We start from the raw sequence: 21,863 nt of genomic DNA, 5'->3' as shown, positions 1-21,863 counted from the left end.
GGTTAACTCCCAATTCGAATCTATCTGCGCAGCCATCACAGACTTGTCTTTGGTTGGCTTTGGATTCTTGCTTATGGTTCCTGTTTTGTGCTCCTCATTTACCATTGTGAGAATCATCAGCAGAGATATGTCTCATTAGATTCATTATCATCTTTTTGTTTACCTCATGGTACAACAGAAGCTCTTAAGTCTTCTGCTTCATTGCAGTTGACCCATAGGCCACTGTGATGATTCAGAATGATTTTTCAGACAAACACAGCAGTTTTTGCCTTCTATATATATTTTTCTACTTTGTAAGTGGTCAACTACTAGTTGTTAACCCCAAATTGGAGTGAATGTTAGAAAACAAGACTTTTCCTGCCCTGATAGCTCTGCTTCCAAGGTAAAGAGAAGGGTTCCTCCCTGAACCAACCTTCACAGTGTCAAGAAACTGTACGTCAAGCAGTACATCCCCCCCCTTTTTTTTTTTTTTTTTTTTTTTTTTTTTTTTTTTTACACGGCCTTCATTGCGACAGGAATAGGAGGACCATCCATAACTCAGGAAGGTATGGTAAGAACCCATCTCTTCCTCTGTCAAAATGTATCTTCCAGTTTATATGGTCCTCATGTTTGAGACTCACTTGGCATTGTGGAGTGTTGTTGTTGTTTTTTGTTTTTTTGGCCTACTTTGAAGCAAAGCTTAAGGATATAAGAGGAGCCGAAGCAAAGCTTAGTATATAAGAGCAGGCTCTTCCTCCTTAGTTTTCAGACTTCTTTTTTGCTCTTTACGCCCATTTTGCTATCGAACTACCAGAGGCATAAGCAATTGCATGTTATCATATTTTTTATGTAAGATTAAAATATATTGAAATTTTTCAATACTTAGAGACCATTTTTAGTGGCTGGCGTGGCTGGCATGGCATCATGGAAGGAAGCATAGGATTTTCTCCTATTATCTCTTCATCTTTTCAGTAAGGTGCTGTGTTTGGAGAGCCCTGGGGTACAGTGTACCTGGAACACCCACTACTCTCAGTGGATCATCATGACTTTATTTCAGTGTAGGTGTCAGTGTTTTCTGGTTGTTTTCTTTTGGAGCTGCGTCTGGGGCAAGGGCAGGCACCTATCATACTTATCATACTTTGCTAGTCATAGGAGCATTCCCCTCGCTGCAAAGTTCCCCCTGAATAGGAGGTGACCCTTGGCTCTACCACATGCCACTATGAGTTAAGATGAGCACCAGCCAGAGGCAGTATTCATCTGCATAGCTCTCTTAACTGATAGGAATGACAAGCATTGTTTTTTAGTGATAGGAACATTTTTATTTCACATTCATTGCATGACTTAATGCTTTGGTGTAGAATATGTCTATGATCCCCCCTCCATTAAATGTGGGATCAGCAGTATAACTACGTACTGAGTAAGTCACATATACAAAAATGATATTTTTATAATAAGGTTTTGTGTATACTTACCCAGTAATTATATGATCAGAGCCCACCTGCCTCCCCACTGGTAGTCATTATGCATAAAACAAAATAAAGTGATTAGCTAAGTCATTCGTAGTATTGCCGTTTGGGGACGGCACTTTATACTTACACTGAGCAATCAAAGTTCTACCTGCAAAATTTAAATTTAGGCTGCTATATGTGGAAGGTATAGCAATATAATTATTGGGTAAGTATATACTAAACCTTATTTCATTGCAAAAATATCATATTTATAAACAATCATTCACTACCTTTCCCAGTAAGTTAAAAAATTATTTGAGTCACAAGATATACAGGCGGCCCGTGGTTAACGGCGCAATCACTCAACGGCGAATCGGTTTTACGGCGGTCGTCAAAAATATTCATTAAAAAAATAAGGCATTTTAAAGGTATCTTTACGGCACAAATTTCAGTTAACAGCGCAGCTAGCACCGTTGTCTAACGAGTTCATACATATGTAGAAATGCCGTTCAGACCATAAAGGTTATGCAAATTATATTAACAAATTTTATGGAGAGTTATTACGTAGGTATTAGGGCAAAATATATGCCTCTGACGCTGTTCTATGCCAAAAATATCATCGAGTTACATAAGTGCAAATTTAGCTATGGATGTGTCGATTCATAAATGTTCATGCTTTTGTTAAAAAAAAATGTGTATGAAAATGTATTACGTGAAAGGCATTTTTATTTCTGTACAGAAATATGATACAAAGGCAGCTTTTGAAACTGCCCTTCACGTTATCAAATACGATGTTTTTTCATGTTCTTTCTTGTAAGCCGCCGCCTGCTGCTCTTCCAAAAATATCGATTTAAAAAAAGTGCAAATTAGCGATCGGTGTGTCGATTTTATAAATGTTTATGCTTTCATGTTTAAAATGTGTATGAAAATGTATTGCGAATAGGGTATTTTTATTTCTGTGCAGAAATATGATAAAAAGGCAGCTTTTGAAACTCCCCTTCAAGTTATCGACTACGATGTTTTTTTTTTTCAAGTTCGTTCTTGTATGCCGCCGTCTGCCGCTCTTCCAAAAATATCAAGTTAAAAAGAGTGCAAATTTAGCGATCGATGTGTCGATTTTTCAAATGTTTATGCTTTTATGGTTAAAATGTGTATGAAAATATATTACGTAAAGGAATTTTCATTTTTGTGCAGAAATAAGATACAAATTAAGGCAGCCTTTGTAACTACACTCCACGTTGTCAGGGGATGGTTTTTCATGTTTGTTCTTGTCTGCCAGTTCCGAAAAATGCATTGTGTTATTTTATTAATTATGCATCTTTTCCATAAATCCTTTAAAAAGTTATACATTATTTCACTGTATCCAAGAATATTGTATGTATTCTCATATTATTGTATTTTAAATACTAGGCGGCAAACTTAAGCCCGTATTCCGCGGAGCGGCCAATGTTGTGGTTTGAAATCAGCTGATGAATACGAGTTTGTTTCACCATAACGCAATTCTGAGCGAATGCTCTCGCTTCTAGTTAGCATAAACGAATATCTATATACTTGACTTATATGAGACAAAGTTATTTTTCCTTATACAGCATGTTTTTAGGTGGAAATATTTATTGAATATGTCTCGTTGTGAATGTGAACTACTATTTTTTTCGTTAACAGATTACGTTGGCGGCATGTTTATTGCGTAAAAAATTACGTGATTCCGTTCGCAATAATCCTTTATATCATCGTAATACGAACTTTACGTTATTTATCTTATATCGGCGTGAAACCAACAGTAAATGTGTTCTTTCAAGCACAGTAGTTTGATTAAAATGATTTTATCCCAATTTTATCTACGGTTGTGTGTGATGGCAGACGTTTACTGCAGTTTTATCCTTGTTGCCGATGTACGATAATAGTCATTAGCAGCTTGAACAGTTTTCTCAGCTTCAGTTATAACTAGGTTTAAATTTAATGGTATATTTCCCGATTGATCTTTAATCTATATTGATCTTTGATCTATAGCGAATAAAGTTATTACATTAAGATATCTCAGTTCTATTCTATACATAACGCCATTTATAACAAATACGGTAATGTTGCACTGCAGTACGATGATCGAAATACAAGCCAAACAGATGTTATCCAGTTCGGTTGTACTTAGAAAAAAAAAAAAAAGTTTCTCGTTCGGTTGTCATGGCTGTACACGTTCACGCAACGAGTATAACGTTAAAACCATACTTTCATCATTCTCTTTTGCTGTTATTGAACTTGTGTAACTAGAAGATGGATAAAGATAGGTCATTGTAATTTGATCTCTCATAAAATCGAACACATCAGTAAGGACTAATGATCGTAACCTGAACACTACAGCTACCTGTACACTGTATAAACTTTATTATATCTTTACATACTCTAGACACCCACATGTACTGTACAGTAAATTCTATAGTACTATACTGCATAAATATAATTTTACTTATTGCGCCGTTGTGGGATTACGGCACCTTTGACTGGTCTAGAGTTTCGAAAGAAGGTGTGTGGCGGCCGTAGGCTTTAAAATCGCTCAGCGTCGAAAATCGCTTGGCGTCGGTGGCCAGGAACGGAACCCCTGCCGCTAACCGAGGGCCGCCTGTAGTTACCTTCAGTAGTGAAACTACCCCCTTCTTGGACTATGAATTCAATAAGAATTTATACACACTTAACCCTTAAACGCCAACTGGACGTATTATACGTCTACTGAAATTGTCTGTCAGGTGCTTAATTGATGTACGATACGTCAACGACAAACATTTTTTTGATATACGTGGAAAAATAGTTATAGGCCTAGTTTGCAAAAAGTTTTAAATCACGTGCCTTGAGGGATGCTGGGAGTTCACGGATCAAGCTGTTGTTTTATTTACAAGCGTTACCCAGGCGCACATGCGCGAATTTCTTTCTCTCGCACTAAAAAGCATCAGCGACACATCTCGGAAATTCTTTCGTCACTTTGTCGTAATTTTTGCACCATTTTATATTAGCCATTACATAGATTTTTATATATGAAAATGTGCGCAATTTTATGTAGAATATAACAAAAACCCACCCAAGTTTGTAGCTTTTATTTTGAAATATTTTCATATAAATCACGATAAATGCCAAAATTTCAACCTTTGGTCAACTTTGACTCAACCAAAATGGTCGAAAAACGCAATTGTAAGCTAAAACTCTTACATTCTAGTAATATTCAATCATTTACCTTCATTTTGCAACAAATTGGAAGTCTCTAGCACAATATTTTGATTTATGGTGAATTTTTTAAAAACACTTTTTCCTTATGTCCGCGCGCGGTAACTCTGCCAATAATCTCAGAAATTCTTTTGTCAGTTTGTCGTAATGTTTGCACCGTTTTATATTAGCCATTACATAAAGTTTTATATATGAAAATGTGAGCAATTTCATGTAGAATACAATTAAAAAAAAACCCATAGTTGTAGTTTTTATCAGTTTTGAAATATTTTCATATAAATCACGATAAGTGCCAAAATTTCAACCTTCGGTCAACTTTGACTCAACCGAAATGGTCGCAAAACACAATTGTAAGCTAAAACTCTTACATTCTAGTATAATATTAAATCATTTACCTTCACTTTGCAACAAATTAGAAGTCTCTAGCACAATATTTTGATTTATGGTGAATTTAAAAAAAAAAATGTCTTTACGTCCGCGCGGTAACTGCCGAAAATCTCTTGAGATTCTTTCATCAGTTTGTCGTAATGTTTGCACCGTTTTATGTTAGCTTTCACATAAAGCTTTATATATGAAAATGTGTGCAATTTTATGTAGAATAAAACTAAAAACAACCCATGGTTGTAGCTTTTATCATTTTTGAAATATTTTCATATAAATCACAATAAGTGCCAAAATTTCAACCTTCGGTCAACTTTGACTCTACCGAAATGCTTGAAAAACACAATTTTAAGCTAAAACTCTTACATTCTAGTAATATTCAATCATTTACCTTCATTTTGCAATTAATTGGAAGTCTCTTGCACAATATTTCGATTTATGGTGAATTTTTTAAAAACACTTTTTCCTTACGTCCGCGCACAGTATCTCTGCCAATGAACTCAGAAATTTTTTTGTCCGATTGTCGTAATGTTTGCACCCATTTTATATTAGCCATTACATAAAGTTTTATATATGAAAATGTGCGCAATTTCATGTAGAATACAACTAAAAACAACCCTTGGTTGTAGCTTTTATCAGCTTTGAAATATTTTCATATAAATCACGATAAGTGCCAAAATTTCAACCTTCGGTCAACTTTGACTCGACCGAGATTGTCAAAAAACGTAATGTAAGCTAAAACTCTTACATTCTACTAATATTCAATCATTTACCTTCATTTTGCAATAAATGGGAAAACTCTAGCACAATATTTCGATTTATAGTGAATTTTTTAAAAACACTTTTTCCCTCCGTCCGTCCGCGGTAACTGCCGAAAATCTCAGAAATTCTTTCGTCAGTTTGTCGTAATGTTTGCACCGTTTCATATTAGCCATTACATTAAGTTTTATATATGAAAAAGTGCGCAATTTCATGTAGAATACAACAAAAAATAACTCATGGTTGTAGCTTTCATCAGTTTAGAAATATTTTCATATAAATCATGATGAATAGAAAAAATTCTACCTTCGGTCAACTTTAACTCGACCAAAATGGTTGAAAAATGCAATTGTAAGCTAAAACTCTTACAGGCTAGTAATATTCAACTCCCAAACGCTGGCATACGAGAGACACTTTGGTAAATACCGGCTTGGTGTTTAAGGGTTAAATTGCCTCAGTATTTACAGCAGGGTTATTTGCAATTGTATCAGTCATACATATAAATAAAAAATGCCATTCAATGATTTTGTGATTTTTAGCAACTCTAGAAGCAGTATAGAACCTATTCAGTTACAAACCAATAATCAGTATATTGTACAACAAATTAAGTGATGAGTCCATAACTTTAATAATGAAGGAAATGAAGCGGCTGGTAAAGCAACCAAAGAAGCAACCCATATGACAAGACCAAATGTAAATATTCCTTTTAATGATTAAATATGTAACACATAGAAATAGGAAATACATACCTGAGAGTATCATAGTAAATTGAAGCAAGTAAAACTTAGTGTTGGAAAGTGGAATTCATCATACCAAAAAGAGAGACATAAACCAGTAATTTGACACATCTCTGAATAGGCCATTCTCGCCTAACACCTGGGCACTTAATGAATAATCCACACAACCTTGCTCCTGAATGCTCAGAATATAAAGTAATGATGATAAACATTGTTCTAGTGTCCAAATTATAATCAGCAGCAACTTCAGTTTTAGAAATCAATCAACAAGTAAAATTTTGTCAGAAAACTCAACATTTGAAATTACAACCCAATTATAAAGTTTTTGAAAAATTGTAATTTAATGACAAAATATAAATAAAAACAAATCTTTTGGGCTAGCCCTGAGAAAGCCTAATCAGCTCAGTGGTCTGGTAAAACTATATCAATAAGACAATAAAGTATTGTGTGTTGGGAGATCAAACACTTATAAAATGCATTGTCCTTTTTCATTTGCTATTAGCGCAAATTAGCACATTTAAAGTTTAATTCTGATCTATTACTTTTACAGAGGGAGCCATTGCTACTTCATTTAATTTTGAGAAATTTATCTCCACTGAACGTAATTAACTTGGTGCTATTGAGATGTACTTCCAGTTTTTCCTTGCTTTTCCTTAAAGTTGTGGAACTTTTATTTGAAATTACGTATACCCCTATACATAGTGTGCAATCTTTGGGATTGATCTTATGGCAGCAGTACTATTCTGAAAGGATTTCAGATCTGGTTTGAATGGTTTGGGTTCCATTTATTTGCCTAGCTGTGCTAACCAACTATCCTTCTCAGTGTAGGAATCAGCTATCATTATCAGTTGGTGAGACTTATCTAAAATAATGCAAATTTTTTGGATGAAACTTTTCATTTGGACACTTAACTATTGTCAAAGATTGACTCACCCAGCCTTAGTGAGTTTTCACGATCAATTTTGATGAGAACTAAAACATTTGAAATGCACTTGGTGGAGAACAGATGAACTAGATGGTGATCTGGGTTAGCCAAGTGATGATCATTATTTTATTCTGAATGCCAATCACACCTGCTGGCCTGGCGGTGCAGCGATATAGCTATCTTTTAACAGATAAGTTCTGTTAAGTAACCAAGTAATAAATTTTGTGAAAACTTGTATAGTACATGTATTGTCTTTTCATATTGTCATTATCCAATCCGACTTGGTTAATTCAATCTGATTAAGTGTTCTTTCGCAAGACATTTAGTGAGATTTCCTCCTATAGTAGAATATATCTTACTATAATAAAAAATTTCCAGCATATCAATTAACTTTGTGTATAGCATTTTGGTGCTTTTGTTTTGTTTCTTTGATGCCTTTGATGGTTATCATTGTAAATGTGTGGTATGTAATTTTTTTCTTTTAGTATTTTTTCATTGTTACCATTTCACCCCAATAATTTCCTTTTGCAAGTTATCATCCTCTCATATTTTCCTAACCAGTTTTTGTGTGTTTTTCCTTGAAAAAACTATATCTCAGTGGCAGTTGGACGAATCATGCACATTATCATGGAGCACAGTCATCGCAAGAGCCAGGGTCTACAACGTCCTCGTGGACCCAGACCAAATCCTGCCCCTGGCTTAATGGGACCAAGACCTGGGAGTGGGCCGAGAGGCCCAAGGCCCCTAGTATTTCGACCTCCTAGACCCGACATGTCTGCTCCACCTCCGCAGTCACATCCCCCGCCTCCTCTTACTAATGTAAGTTTCTGTAGTATTAATGTAAGATTTTCATTAGTAAATAAAAGGCATCCTTAATTATACAATAATTTCATTAAAACAAAATTTTATTTAAGGGTGTTACCAAGCAATTACAAAGCTCTAGGTTCCCTACTGTGGTAGACCAAAATTCAAACTTTCTTGGTGGCAACACCTTCATTAGTGTAGATAGCAGGTAACTGCCTACTACTTCCCGTTGACAGGTATGACAATACCGCACCTCTCAATTCAATATCTACCGGCTCCTGGTTAACATCGCTATTTTGTGCAGACCTCCTTTGTCATCTTTTGAATGATTTTTTTTACTTTCCTGGTAACCGTAGTCTTGGGGCTAGAGTATGTTTCCTTGTCAGGGAGTGAATAGTGAGGTTCTCTACCAGTGGTTACCACCACGAGTGATGTCTGCCCAAGAGGCACTAGCCTCGGGGAGGACAAACTGATGACTTTGACTTTGTGGCTTTGTTATCATTAGCTGTTGCTGCCATTTTTCAATTATGTATATGTATGTCAGATTCTTCATCTGGGGTTAGGTTTTGCACAGAAGTAGGCTAGGCCAGGAGATATATGACTTGCGCATAAGATGTACTAATTGTCAGGGTCAGGAATGTAACGTACTGAGTATCAGGAGTGGGATGAAGGAATATGGAAAGTTTGCATTTCTCATGCAGATAAAGTTATTAAGGATATGAAGAGGAAGGCAGCGTGTGGAGCTGAAGGTAAAGCCAGTTTAGCTCCTTCGCCTTCTGTGTTGGCAGAAGCCTCTACTTCTTTCTTCTCCTGCTTCTAGAACTGTTTCTCCTATTGTAAGCCCTCTTGACTCCTTTACTTTCTTCTCATATGCCAGCGTTTCGTGTTGCCATGATTGATACCATTGCCAGCCTTGAATCAAGGTTCAAGAGGAAGTTGAATTTCTAGCTAACACTGTGGTTTAGTCAGGTTCATCCACGAGATCGTACATGGAGAAATCTGAGAGTGCAGTGAAAGTGCAAAGTGCTAGTGCAGTGCAATCTGAGGGCATGACTGTCCATCCCACCAGTTCTGTTAATGAAGGTCACTTCACTGTCCTGCTCCCCTGCCTCAGGGAGAACACATACAGGAGGTCCAAGGGATACTGGTGGGGCTTGCCCCCGGACAGTTACTTCCCCTGTTGTTCCTGAGGTGTTGACTAAGGTTTCAACAGAATGCCGCTGGAAAGCCATATTGTTCTGTGCGCAGTTTGTCAATTGACACCAGCTATTCTTACCTCCTTGTTCATACCAATGGCATAGTTTTGTGGCCTCTCGTTCTCCTAAGATGCACTCTCCTGTTGACTTTGTGCCATCTCTGCCCGTCAAGAGATCGGGAAAGGGGGATTCTAGTCCTCATCCATCTTGCAGTTCTGTGTTTTTGACTCCCAGCAATTGTCATTTGACTCACAACTGGACTAATTCAAGTGAGGAGCAATAGGTGTTGGTGCTGACTAGACTTTTGGTACAAACTTGGTCGACTCAACAGATTTTGACTCCTCGATTGGAATCTTTGACTTTTTTTTCAAAGACTTCATCTTCGACTCTGTGTGACTTCTGTCTGCCCTACCCAGTCACTACGGGAAGGTGCATCTTTGGCTCCCCTTTGCCAGCATTTCGAAGATTTGTTGTCTTTCCAGAAGGTGAAGACACCATCTACCTAGAAGGGAGAACCTTTTCTGTCGCCAGTGTCATAAGTGAAGGAAAAGCAAGAACAGGACTCAGCATCCATGTCAGCCTATTCATCACTCCTTAGGTTTCACCTGGAATATTTTCCAGATTTCTTTGCTCCGCTCCTCCTAGCTCTCCAATTTTTTATTTAATTAATGAAGAAGAAACCCTCCTAACCCCTTCTTCCCAAGTTAGTCCTTTCCTCTGTGACTAAGAGGTCTCTTCATTATGTCGAAGAATGGCTTTCGAGTAAGAGGGAGCAAGGCAAAGCGTCTTTTGCCTTCCCGCCCTCAAAGCTCCTCAAGAAGTGTTACCACTTTTATGTCACTAGGGAACCACCACCTTTGGGAGTGTCTGCCTCCTCCCAACGGGACTTCTGTCTTGTTCATGCTAATGAAAGGTCAGCATCCTCATTAGCTACGTTGTTCTTCTTGTCTTCAGAACTAGACCATCTATTATATCTATCTAGGGTTTTTGGAAATTTTTAGTTTTTTTAGGTTGGACGGTCGGGGCTTTGGTTAAGAAATTGGAAGACTGCTCTTTCCTTCCTGAAGATATTACGACGGACTGGTTGGGAGTATACTTTTTGTTCATGAAACTTACCTGTCAGATATATATATATATAGCTGTATTCTCTGAAGTCTGACAGAATTTCAAAACTCCCGGCACACGCAGTGGTCGGCCAGGTGGTTAGTACCCATTCCCGCCGCTGGGAGGCGGGTATCAGGTACCATTCCCATTTTCTATTCAGATTTTCTCTGTCGCCGGTACTGTAAACACCTGTTTCCAGTACCTCCGCCTAGGATTTTGAAAAATTCATTTGCCTTGAGTATCCTGATTGTGTTTTGGTCTTTTGACTGGATTTGTGGCTTGGCATACGCTATCGTGGTTTGAATTGGATTTTGGCTTTGACTTTTCTTGAAATAAGATGTCTGGATCTAGTTCTACTAGTTTCAGGGTGTGTTGCGTACAAGAGTGTAAGGTGAGGCTACCGAAAGCTTCGGTAGATCCTCACACCATATGCACGAGGTGTAGAGAGCATGTTTGTCTAATGAATGATAGATGTAAGGGGTGCGAGAGTTTGACTGATTGTGAATGGAAGATATAGGATTCTTATATACGTAAGCTTGAATGTGATAGAATCAGGAGGTCTTCCTCCAGGAGTGCTTCTGTTAAAAGTCAGGGTAGTAATTTACCACAGTCTAACCCAACTGTAGATGTTGTTGCACCTAACCCTGTAGTATTGCCCTCGGGCAATGAGGTGGCATCTACAGAAGGGAATGTCCTTGCTACAATTATGGAATCGATTCGTGCCCTTAATGTTGTGGAGGGGGCGGCAGATCGGTCCCATAACGCCTCTAGGTCTAGACCTCTGTCGGACTCCCAGGACATAGGAAATGGACAAGTCGAAAGCCGAAGGAGGGTTACGGGAAGTATCCACCGGTCTGGCGTCCCTTCGGCAGAACCTGTGGACGCTTCCCAGGCTGCCAAAGATCTTGCACGGGCACGAATTCTGAAAGAGTGCTTCTCGTCCTCCGAGGCGTCCTCCCCTCACCGGGGTTGGAGCTCTCGGAGGGCCTCTCACGATGAGAGCTGTAAAGACGCAAGATGTCGCACAGGCGGCCGTCGTCTTTCCCGCTCTCTTAAGAGAGGTTTTAGGGAAGAGGACGCTTCACGTCCTCCTTCTCAACCTGCGCTTTTGTCCTCTCCTGAATGCTTCGAGGACATTACCCCGCAGAAGAGATTTAAGACGTCTTCAGAAGAGGACGCTTTTGAGCACTCAGACCGTCCTAAGTTTATTCCTGAGAGAAAGGAGAGGGCGTCCCCTCGCCCATCTTCTTCTCACATGATGAGTCCTTCTCCTGGACATGGATCTTCTCCATCCAAGGAGACTGTTATAGCGATGCGTCAACAGTTGGATTCGTTTTTTGCAAGAAGAGAGGCGGAACCCCGTCGTCGTAGGAAGGATCTTTGGCTACCAGTTAAGAAATCCAGGCAGTCTCCTTTGTCTTCTCGTTCTTCGACCTCCCCTGCTTCGTCGCCTTCTAAATTCTGCCGACTCAACCAGGAACGCACAAGCGTTCCCTGTGAGAGTTTCTAGAAGCTATGGCAGTGACAGAGGCGCTAGATGTCGCACAGGCGGCCGTCGCCTTTGTCAGGAGGTAGAGAACCTTTCAGAAGACTCGTCATGACGACGTTCGCCGGTCTTCTGAGGAGGACCCTCAAGCACTTCAAGATCGGCGCGAGACTACCCAACGTCGGGGATCTTTCCTAGACGCTTCTTTAGATGTGGATATCTCTTCTCGAGACGTACGTCAAGATTCTTGTAAGCTTCAAATCTCTCGACAAGATCCTTGTAAAGACGCCCTTCCCTCACGACGTCTTTTGCATCAGGACGCTCGCGATGATGCTGTTCTGACAACTCGGCGCTTTTTACATGCTTGCCAGGGTTCTCGAGAGGACGCCTATCATGACGTTCAACGTCCGATGTATTAGGACGCTCGGCAAAGCTCTCAGAGGGACTCCCTTCAGAAAGCTCAGTGTTCGAGGCAACATGAAACTCTTCAAGCACATCATGAGCACGTCTTTCACCAAGACTTTAAACAAGACGCTCGCGAGTTCTAGTTGGAAGATGTTCGATACTCTACAAGTCGAGACACTCGCCAGGACGCCCCGGTGGACGCTCGACGTCCTAAGCATAGAGTCACTCATCAAGAAGCTAAGGACACTATTGAAGACGCTCGACGTTCTACGTATCGTGGCTCTCACCAGGACGCTTGCGAGGATGCTTTTATAGCTGCTAGACGTCCTTCAAGTCAAGACATTTACCAGGACGTTCGTGAGGACGCTTTGAAGACGCGGGACGTCATAAACATCGGGACGCTCGACAGAAAGCTCGCGAGGTTGCTTTTGAAGACGTTCGACATCCTACATGTCGAGATGCTCGCCCATACGATCGGGAGGACGCTTTTACAGACGCTCGAGGTCCCTTACGTCTGGACGCTCTTCAGGACGTTAACAAGGACGCTTTGGATGACGCTAGGCGTCCTACATGTCAGGACGTTCAACTGAACACTGAACATGGTAGTATTCAGGGTAGGCGCCCTGCGCTTCAAGACGTTCGCCAGGAGTCCTGCAGGGACGCTCTTCAAAAGAAAGTCTTCAGGATGCTCCATAGGACGTTCCTTTACGGGAACTTTATAAGGATTTGAAGATAGCAGCGAGACATACGCAAATTTCCTCTTCTAACCCTCCTTCAGATAGAGGCTCCCTTTTATGAACGGGACCTTAAGGTTTAGTTGCTTCTCGGTCTGCTAAGGACCCTTCTGCTATCCACCGGGAAGAAGGAGAGTCTTCAAGTGACTCTCGTCCTGCTGATGAGGAAGAGCCTTCAGAGTCATCATCGTCAGATTATAAGATGTTGACTCGCCTTCTGAAAGACTTGTTTACTGACAAGTTTCAGGCCCCAGTTCCTCTCTCTCCGCCTTCTCAACTGACCTCATCGAAGACAAGGAAGGCACCTGGCTTTGTGAAAATGGCCACTTCGCTCTCTACTAAGAGAGCATTCAAGAGGATGCATGACTGGATGGAATCCAGAAAGACGAAGGGCAAGACTTCCTTTGCTCTACCACCAGCAAAGCTAAGCGGAAGAGCTGGGATCTGGTATGAGACCGGAGAAGAAGCAGGGTTGAGGATTCCTTATTCTGCTCAAGGTGATTTCTCCAACCTAGTAGATGCGCCGAGGAGATCTTACCTGTCCTCGGCTAAAGTTTCATGGACAATGTCGGAAATGGACTGGTGCTTGGGGGCTCTAGACCTGCAGTCTAGGAGCCCGGGCTCGATTTCTTTAGAAGAATTATCAAGCGTCCTGTCTTGCATGGATAAGGCAGTGAGGGATGGTTCCGATGAACTGGCATCCCACTTTGCTTCTGGGATCCTGAAAAACGTGCGCTTTACTGTAGCTTCACCACTAAGTCAGTGTCTCCTGCACAGAAGGCAGAATTGTTGTTAACCCCCCATTTTCTTCTCATCTCTTCCCACAAAACATGGTGAAAGATCTGTCTGTGAACCGAAAGATCTGTCTGAGAACCTTCAAGAGAAAGCGACGCAGGACCTTTTGTCTCAGTCCTCAAGACGTCCTGCAGCTCAATCCTCTACCCAAGTCGCTCAAGCTCCTAGGAAGAAGTTTAAGCCCTTTCGTGGCAGAGCTTCCTCGAGAGCTTCTTCTCGAGGAAGGGGCTTCCCTAGAGGCAGGACCCCCTCAAAACCCAAAGGAAAGAAATGATGTCTCTGCCCTTCAGACACCGGTCGGAGCGAGACTCTCGTTCTTCGCAGAGGCTTGGAGAGTAAAAGGGACGGACACCTGGTCCCTCGAGATGATCGAGAGAGGTTACAAGATTCCTTTCCTCTCTATACCTCCTTTGAGCACGAAGCCCATAGACCTGTCACCATCATACCAGCCACCGAAGCAACAGATCCTGCTCGATCTCCTTGAGCAAATGATAGAGAAGAGAGCTGTAGAACGGGTTATATCGTTGGATTCCCCAGGCTTCTACAACAGGTTATTCCTGGTTCCGAAGCCGTCTGGGGGATGGAGGCCTGTCCTGGATGTCAGCAGGCTGAACCTTTTCGTAAGAAAAGAAAAATTCAAGATGGAAACGTCTCAGTCTGTTCTAGGAGCCTTAAGACCAGGGGACTGGATGGTGTCTTTGGACCTCCAAGACGCCTACTTCCATGTCCCGATCCATCCTCGGTCCAGGAAGTTCCTGAGGTTCATCTTGAAGGGACAGGTCTTCCAGTTCAGAGCTCTCTGCTTCGGGCTAAGTACAGCTCCTATTGTCTTCACGCTTCTCATGCGGAACGTGTCGAAGTGGCTTCACCTCTCGAAAATAAGGGTCTCAGTCTACGTAGACGATTGGCTCGTCCGGTCGTCGTCGGAGACAAGGTGTCTGGAGGACCTTCATAAGATGTTGTAGCTGACGAAGGCCCTGGGCCTACTAGTCAACTTTGAAAAGTCCCATCTGACCCCTACACAGTCCATCGTGTATCTGGGGATTCAGATGGATTCAGCGCTTTTCAAGCTTTTTCATCTCTAGAACGTCAGCAGAAATGCTTAGAAAAAGTGTCAGCCTTCTTAGGGAAGGAGACATGCTCGGTGAAGGAATGGATGAGTCTGCTGGGGACCATTTCCTCGCTGGAGAAGTTTGTTTCCCTGAGGAGGCTGCACTTCAGGCCGCTCCAGTTTTTCCTAGCAGAAATGGGAAAACGAAAAAGATCTAGAAGAGACTTTGAGAATCTCTCAGTCGGTCAAGGACCACCTGAAGTGGTGGCTTGACCCCGTCAAGCTTTCGGAAGGATTTGCACATAAACTTCAAAGAATTGACAAGCAATTCGGTTGGCTCTTCAGTTCTTTGAGGGACGAGTTATGGGCCGAATTGTCCAGATCAACTCGGACAACACCACGGCTCTTGCATATATCAAGAAGCAGGGGGGGGGGGGGGGGCGCACTGTCGATCCCTGTTCAAGATAGCGAGAGAGATCCTGTTTTGGGCGAAAGCGAGGAACATAATGATCCTGACGAGGTTCGTTTCAGGAGTCCAAAACGTCTGTGCGGACCTTCTCAGCCGTCGAAATCAACTGCTTGTGACCGAATGGACTCTTCATCTAGAGGTCTGCCAAGGGTTGTGGAGACTTTGGGGACGCCCATCAGTAGATCTCTTCGCGACATCGAAGTCGAAGAGACTTCCTGTTTACTGCTCCCCTGTTCTCGACCCAGGAGCTGTAGCTATAGACGCCATTCTATGGGACTGGACGGGGATGGACGTCTACGCCTTTCCCCCGTTCAAACTCCTGGGAGAAGTGATCAGGAAGTTCGCAGCGTCGGAAGGAGCGAGAATGACCCTGATCGCCCCGTTTTGGCCTTCAAGCGATTGGTTCACAGAGGTCATTTCCTTTCTGGTGGACTTCCCAAGGACCCTACCAGAAAGAATCGATCTACTCAAACAGCCCCACTTCGAGAGGTATCACAGAAACCTCTCCGCTTTGAGTTTGACTGCGTTCAGACTACCGAGAAGTTGGCCAGAGCGAGAGGTTTTTCAAGAGCGGTGGCAAGAGCTATTGCCAACGCAAGAAGAGCTTCCTCTCGAGCTGTTTACCAGTCGAAGTGGGCTGTCTTTAGGAGATGGTGTAGGAAGAAAGGCATTTCCTCCTCCACGACCTCTGTGAACCAGATCGCTGATTTCGTCCTTCATCTAAGGAATGTTGACAAGCTCGCGGTCCCCACGATCAGAGGGTACAAGAGCATGTTATCAACTGTCTTCCGACACAGAGGCCTAGACTTGACCAACAATAAGGATCTTCACGATCTTTTGAGGTCCTTTGAAACCTCAAAAGTACCGCAACTTAAGACTCCGTCATGGAACTTAGATATAGTTCTAAAGTTCTTAATGTCAGGTCCTTTCGAACCTTTGCATGCGGCCTCTTTAAAGGACTTAACAAGAAAGGCTATTTTCCTAACCACTCTGGCCACAGTGAAGAGGGCTAGTGAGATTCAAGCCATCAGTAAGCATGTGGGTTTCAGAGGACACAATGCAGTGTGTTCCCTGAGTCCTTCTTTCTTGGCAAAGAATGAAAATCCGTCCAACCCTTGGCCCAAGAGCTGTGATATCAAGGGGCTAACAGAGATCATTGGACGAGAACCAGAGAGAGTCCTGTGCCCTGTCAGGGCTCTCAAATTTTATCTGGAAAGAACCAAACAATGTCGAGGTCCGTCGGACAATCTGTGGCGTTCCGTCAAAAGACCAGACTTACCAATGTCGAAGAACGCTCTAGCGTTCTTTTTGAGAAGGACCATCAGGGAGGCCCATTCGTCCTGTACAGATGGGGATCTTAAACTTCTGAAGGTTAATGCTCACGAGGTTAGAGCTGTCGCAACTTCGGTGGCGTTTCAAAAGAATATGGCACTCAGTGATATCCTGAGGGCCACATTTTGGCGAAGCAACTCTGTGTTTGCTTCACACTACCTCAGGGATGTGAAGACGGCATATGAGAACTGCTACTCGCTAGGACCATACAATGCCGCAGATACAATCTTGGGGGCGGGAAGCAGCACGAATCCTATCCTATAGAAAATGGATAGGTGTGCTTTTAATTTGTTGTATTGTTTTATGGTTGTAGGGTCGGCCGCTTGAGGCGGACTTCCCTTTCTTTAGCCTAAAAGTTTATGGGATTAACTTTCGTTAGGCTAGGTCAGGTGGTGGTTTTATGCTTCGTTGCCTTCAGAGTATGGTCAATATGGTCTAGTCGCATTGTGGTCACGCTCCCGTTGACAGATCATCTAGAACTCACCAGCTATACAGGTCACTACCTTACTGGAGACTATAGTAAAGCAAAAGCAGACTTGGGTGACAGTAATCACAAAGTCAGCTTTGCTAACAGGTAAGGAACCAAGATGTCAATCATCTGCATGTAATTTGTTTCCAAAATCATTCTATTCTGTCCCTTCCCACCTCCAATGGTGGGATTCAGCTATATATATATACAGTGATCCCCCCGTATTCGCGGGGGATGCGTACCAGACCCCCCCGTGAATAGTTAGAATCCGCGAATGTTTGGAACCCCCCTCTAAAAATGCTCATAAACTATCCTGGACATGCAAACACCAAAGTATCCCTTAAAGACCATCCTTCATCAAATATACATAAAATATCCTATTATGGTTCATATTAATCTTTGAAATATTATTAATACTATTTTAAAGTAAATCTTACATTTTATGTTTATACATAAATACATACTATGTACGTACTGAATGACTTAGTTACGTATGTGAAAATAATTCAGTCCCCCCATAAGTATTCGGTCATGCACGTTTTCTTTCATACTGTTACTATTTGAGACATCCATTTTCTTTTTACAAGGGAACAATGGAATGTGAAATCACAACTACCAAATGTCTACTTAAAGTATTATCCTACATCAAATATACCATTGAATTGGTATTATTAATATCATTTTAAAGTAATCTTAAACATTTTACCATTAGAAATATATAAACAGCCAATAGCAGAAGAGGAGGAGAGAGAGAGAAGAGAGAGAGGAGAGAGAGAGAGAGCGAGAGAGATAGGTAGAGGAGAGAGAGAGAGAATGTTATTGTTACTGTTTAATCTCATTAAACGTAATATTATTTGTAAACTAGTACTGTATATTATTATTTTACCATAAAATGTAGTAACGTCCTTAAAGATATACTTATACATACACTTCCAGCCCAAACAGAGGGCGAGAGTTACCACTAGCGCATGCTAGTATCTCGTGTGGAGAGAGAGAGAGAGAGAGAGAGAGAGAGAGAGGGTTGTCCTTATTTAAAAGAGTGAAATGGATAGATTATTGTACTTCTTTAAAATAGTATCACTTGTGAATTTTGAGATTAGTTATATTATTATTATTATTATTATTATTATTATTATTATTATTATTATTATGCAAAAATATTAATAAACATACACATGCACCATAGAAATTATCTCATATATATCAGCAAAAGAGAAAGAAAGAGAGAATCTCAATGATCCGTAGATGGCAACACTGGATTTGACAGTTGGAACCCAGCCAACCAAGCTGGCTACGTAACAGGACACGAGGTTACATAATTCTTTTTATTTATAAACTAAAATCTTGCTAATTCACTTTAGTATTTTCTTTAATGAATTTATATTATTGCTGTTTACATTAATATTGATATTTGAAAATGAGTAAATCATCATCCAAAAAACATACATCGCCTTAAGAGAGAGAGAGAGAGAGAGAGAGAGAGGTGGAAATTTCATGCCCACTTGATGGTAGCAACAAATCAGCTCCTTCCCCCTCCGGTCACTTAACTTGATACGTATATCTGAGTTTTTTTTTAGAAAGAATCTGACTGGGATTTCCTTCATTCTTCCATAATTTTTTAAATTTATAAGCTAAAATCTTACTAATTCACTATGGTATTTTCTTTAATGAATTGATATTATTGCTGTATAAATTAATATTAATATTTGAAAATAGTAAATCATTTATTTATCATACAAAAAAACATACATCTTTGTAGAGAGAGAGAGAATTATTATTTTTATTATGTGATATTAAAACTTATTAAACTTACTAATACAGTATTAATCAAAATTAATATTTGAAAATTAGTAAATCATTTTTGTATCATAAAAATGTATTTAGTCATGTAAATAAACATCAAAATACACTAATTAGTGATTATTTTCGTCGGAAAATTCCGCGAATGGGGGAGTCCGTCCGCGAATAATTTCTAGAACGCGAATACGGGGGGAACACTGTATATATATATATCTGACAGGTAAGTTTCATGAAAAAAATGATATTGTTATGATACAATAAAGTTTGTTCATACTTACCTGTCAGATATATATATATATAATCAAGTACCCACCCGCCTCCCCTCAGGGGACAGTGGCACTAGAAAATCTGAATAGAAAATGGGAATGGTTCCTGATACCCGCCTCCCGGGAATGTGTACTAACCACCTGGCCGACCACTGCGTGTGCCGGGAGTTTTGAAATTCTGTCGGACTTCAGAGAATACAGCTATATATATATATATATATCTGCCAGGTAAGTATGAACTAACTTTATTGTGTCATAACAATATCATTTTTTGCCGGCAAGTCAGTAAGGGATGGTGCAGAAAAGTTTATTTTCCTATTTGCTATGGGGATTTTTAAAAAGCGTGAACTTGGGTGTCCTTTCATGACCAAGTCGCACCTGTTTCCGCAAGATGTGCTTAGAACATTCTCTCAGTACTTCAGAAGTTGACTACTGACTTGCTGCCACAGTCGACCAAGCGTTCAAAGCCATTGACTTCGACTTCTGCTCCTGCTAAGTCTTTCACCACTGCAGCAACAGCCCTTTCATGGAGAAAAGTCCTGTCCTTTTGCCAGGCCTTGCTCCAACCTTTGCCCGTCTACCAAGTCTGCTACAAAACCAACAGCTAAGCCCGCTTCCAAGTGAGTCATCAGTCCTTCGTACGCCTATAGGTGCCAGGCTACATCAGTTTTGGGAGGAATGGAGGAACTGAGGTGCAGAAGCCTTGGTTGTTCAGGTACTTCGTGTGGGCTATTCCGTTCCTTTCAAGGAAAGACTTGAATATTTTCCTAGCCTAATCTTTCCTTTTTGACACAAATCTACCCACTTATTCACACTCTTCTGTCTCAGTATACTCCAACTTAAGACTTTGAACAACACCACAACATGACCTTCAACCCACAAACTCCTACGAGACAGAGAGCTCTCTACTACCAATCCAAGCACCAGATTCACATATCCTCTACTGCATGCTTTGTTATTGTTTACCTTTCCACCACACGCTGCTGCCATCTTATCTACTATGACAGTCACATCCTCTGACATCACAGCACAACTTGAATACATCAAGACATTTTCTAAAATCAAACACGTTTTCCATAATTTGAACGTTGATTACATTTCACCAATGCAGAAAATGAAAATAAAATAACTTGATAAACTGATATATGTAACCACACTTGTCTCTTTCCCCCTCCCCTCCAAACTTTTCCAAACCTAATCCCCTCTAATTTCCTTTATTCTTCAACTTTTTACCCTCTACATAATTTCTAATATTTTCCCCTGAAACTCCTGCTTTAGTTAATACATCAGCTATGTGATCCTTTAATTTTATCTATCTCACCTCTTTGTTGCTGCAATATCTATTTTTAATCTCTTACTGCTTACACAAGTACTTTATTTTATTGCAGTCATTAGTGTTTTACTATCAGTATTCACCAACGCTTCCAATTTTCTCCCTCTTGCTACCTCTTCCCACAAGTGTTTGAATTATATCAATCTTTCTATAGCCTCACCAACACTCAGAGCTTCTCCTTCACTGGTGGATTTTGCTACTCTCTTGGATTTTCTGGACTTCCACCATCTGTCAAGGATATAACGTAACCCAATTGAGTACGGCCATCTATCTTCCCTAATGAAGCATCTGCGTAGGCTTCCCAATAAATCTCTTCTTCTTCCAGCTCACTTATTGTAACTTCTCCCATTATGCTCTTAGTTTTTCTCACAATTTTAATAAGCTGCTTTTTATCTTGAGCCGTTCCTTCTTTCAAGGCTTTACTTAATTCACTAACATCATAGATACTTCTGGCATGGTATGAAGTGATACCCAATGCAACTGTCCTACCACTGATTTATACTCTGTTAACTCTGTCTGTCCTAACACTCTTATTACCTGTAAATCTCCTAGCTTCTAGTGCTCTTGTAGAATTTATATACTGCAACTGATTAAGACAAAATCTTTTCTCCTTCTGCTCTACTATTACTCCTATATACTTAAACCTTTTACTTTCTTGTTCTCCTACTTGCATAGTTCCACGTTGGCCGAGTGCATTTTGCGCTTGGCTTTCAATCTGGTGGTCCAAAGTTCGATTCTCGGCTCGGTCAACGTGGAACCATAGGAATTTATTTCTGGTGATAGAAATTCATTTCTCGATACAATGTGGTTCGGATCCCACAATAACCTGTAGGTCCCGTTGCTAGGTAACCAATTGGTTCCTAGTCACGTAAAAATATCTAATTTGGGCCAGCCCTAGGAGAGCTGTTAATCAGGTCAGTGGTCTAGTAAAACTAAGATATACTTAACTTTTCTCCTACTTGCAATTTCCCTTTAAATTTCCCAATGGTTTCATTTAAAAATCCTTCAGTTTCTCTGTGGCAAAAATCATCCACGTATACACAAGATACCATTTAATTTATTGTCATTTTACTAAAAGAATATAGTAGGTTCCAGTCTATTTTTCTCTCCTTCAAGCTCCTCCTCTACTTTACCACTGTACAATACCATGCTTTTGCTGCGTCCTTAAGCCCAAAAC

At 40.7% G+C, this 21,863-nt stretch overlaps 1 protein-coding gene across 1 annotated transcript in view; it reads left to right on the top strand.

Annotated features, from left to right (window-relative positions):
• LOC135222000 (trithorax group protein osa-like) overlaps window positions 1-21,863 on the top strand; it is a gene marked incomplete in the record, with an annotated part of 406,131 nt that overhangs the window by 180,305 nt on the left and 203,963 nt on the right. The window contains 1 exon segment of the mRNA XM_064260109.1: window positions 8,041-8,261. Coding sequence (XP_064116179.1) covers window positions 8,041-8,261 — 221 coding nt within the window.

The sequence above is a fragment of the Macrobrachium nipponense genome, chromosome 3, assembly GCF_015104395.2.
Source record: "Macrobrachium nipponense isolate FS-2020 chromosome 3, ASM1510439v2, whole genome shotgun sequence".
Classification (NCBI taxonomy): Eukaryota; Metazoa; Arthropoda; class Malacostraca; order Decapoda; family Palaemonidae; genus Macrobrachium; species Macrobrachium nipponense.
The sequence above is the reverse complement of the archived record's forward strand: the minus strand, read 5'-3'. Positions and strand labels throughout refer to the sequence as shown.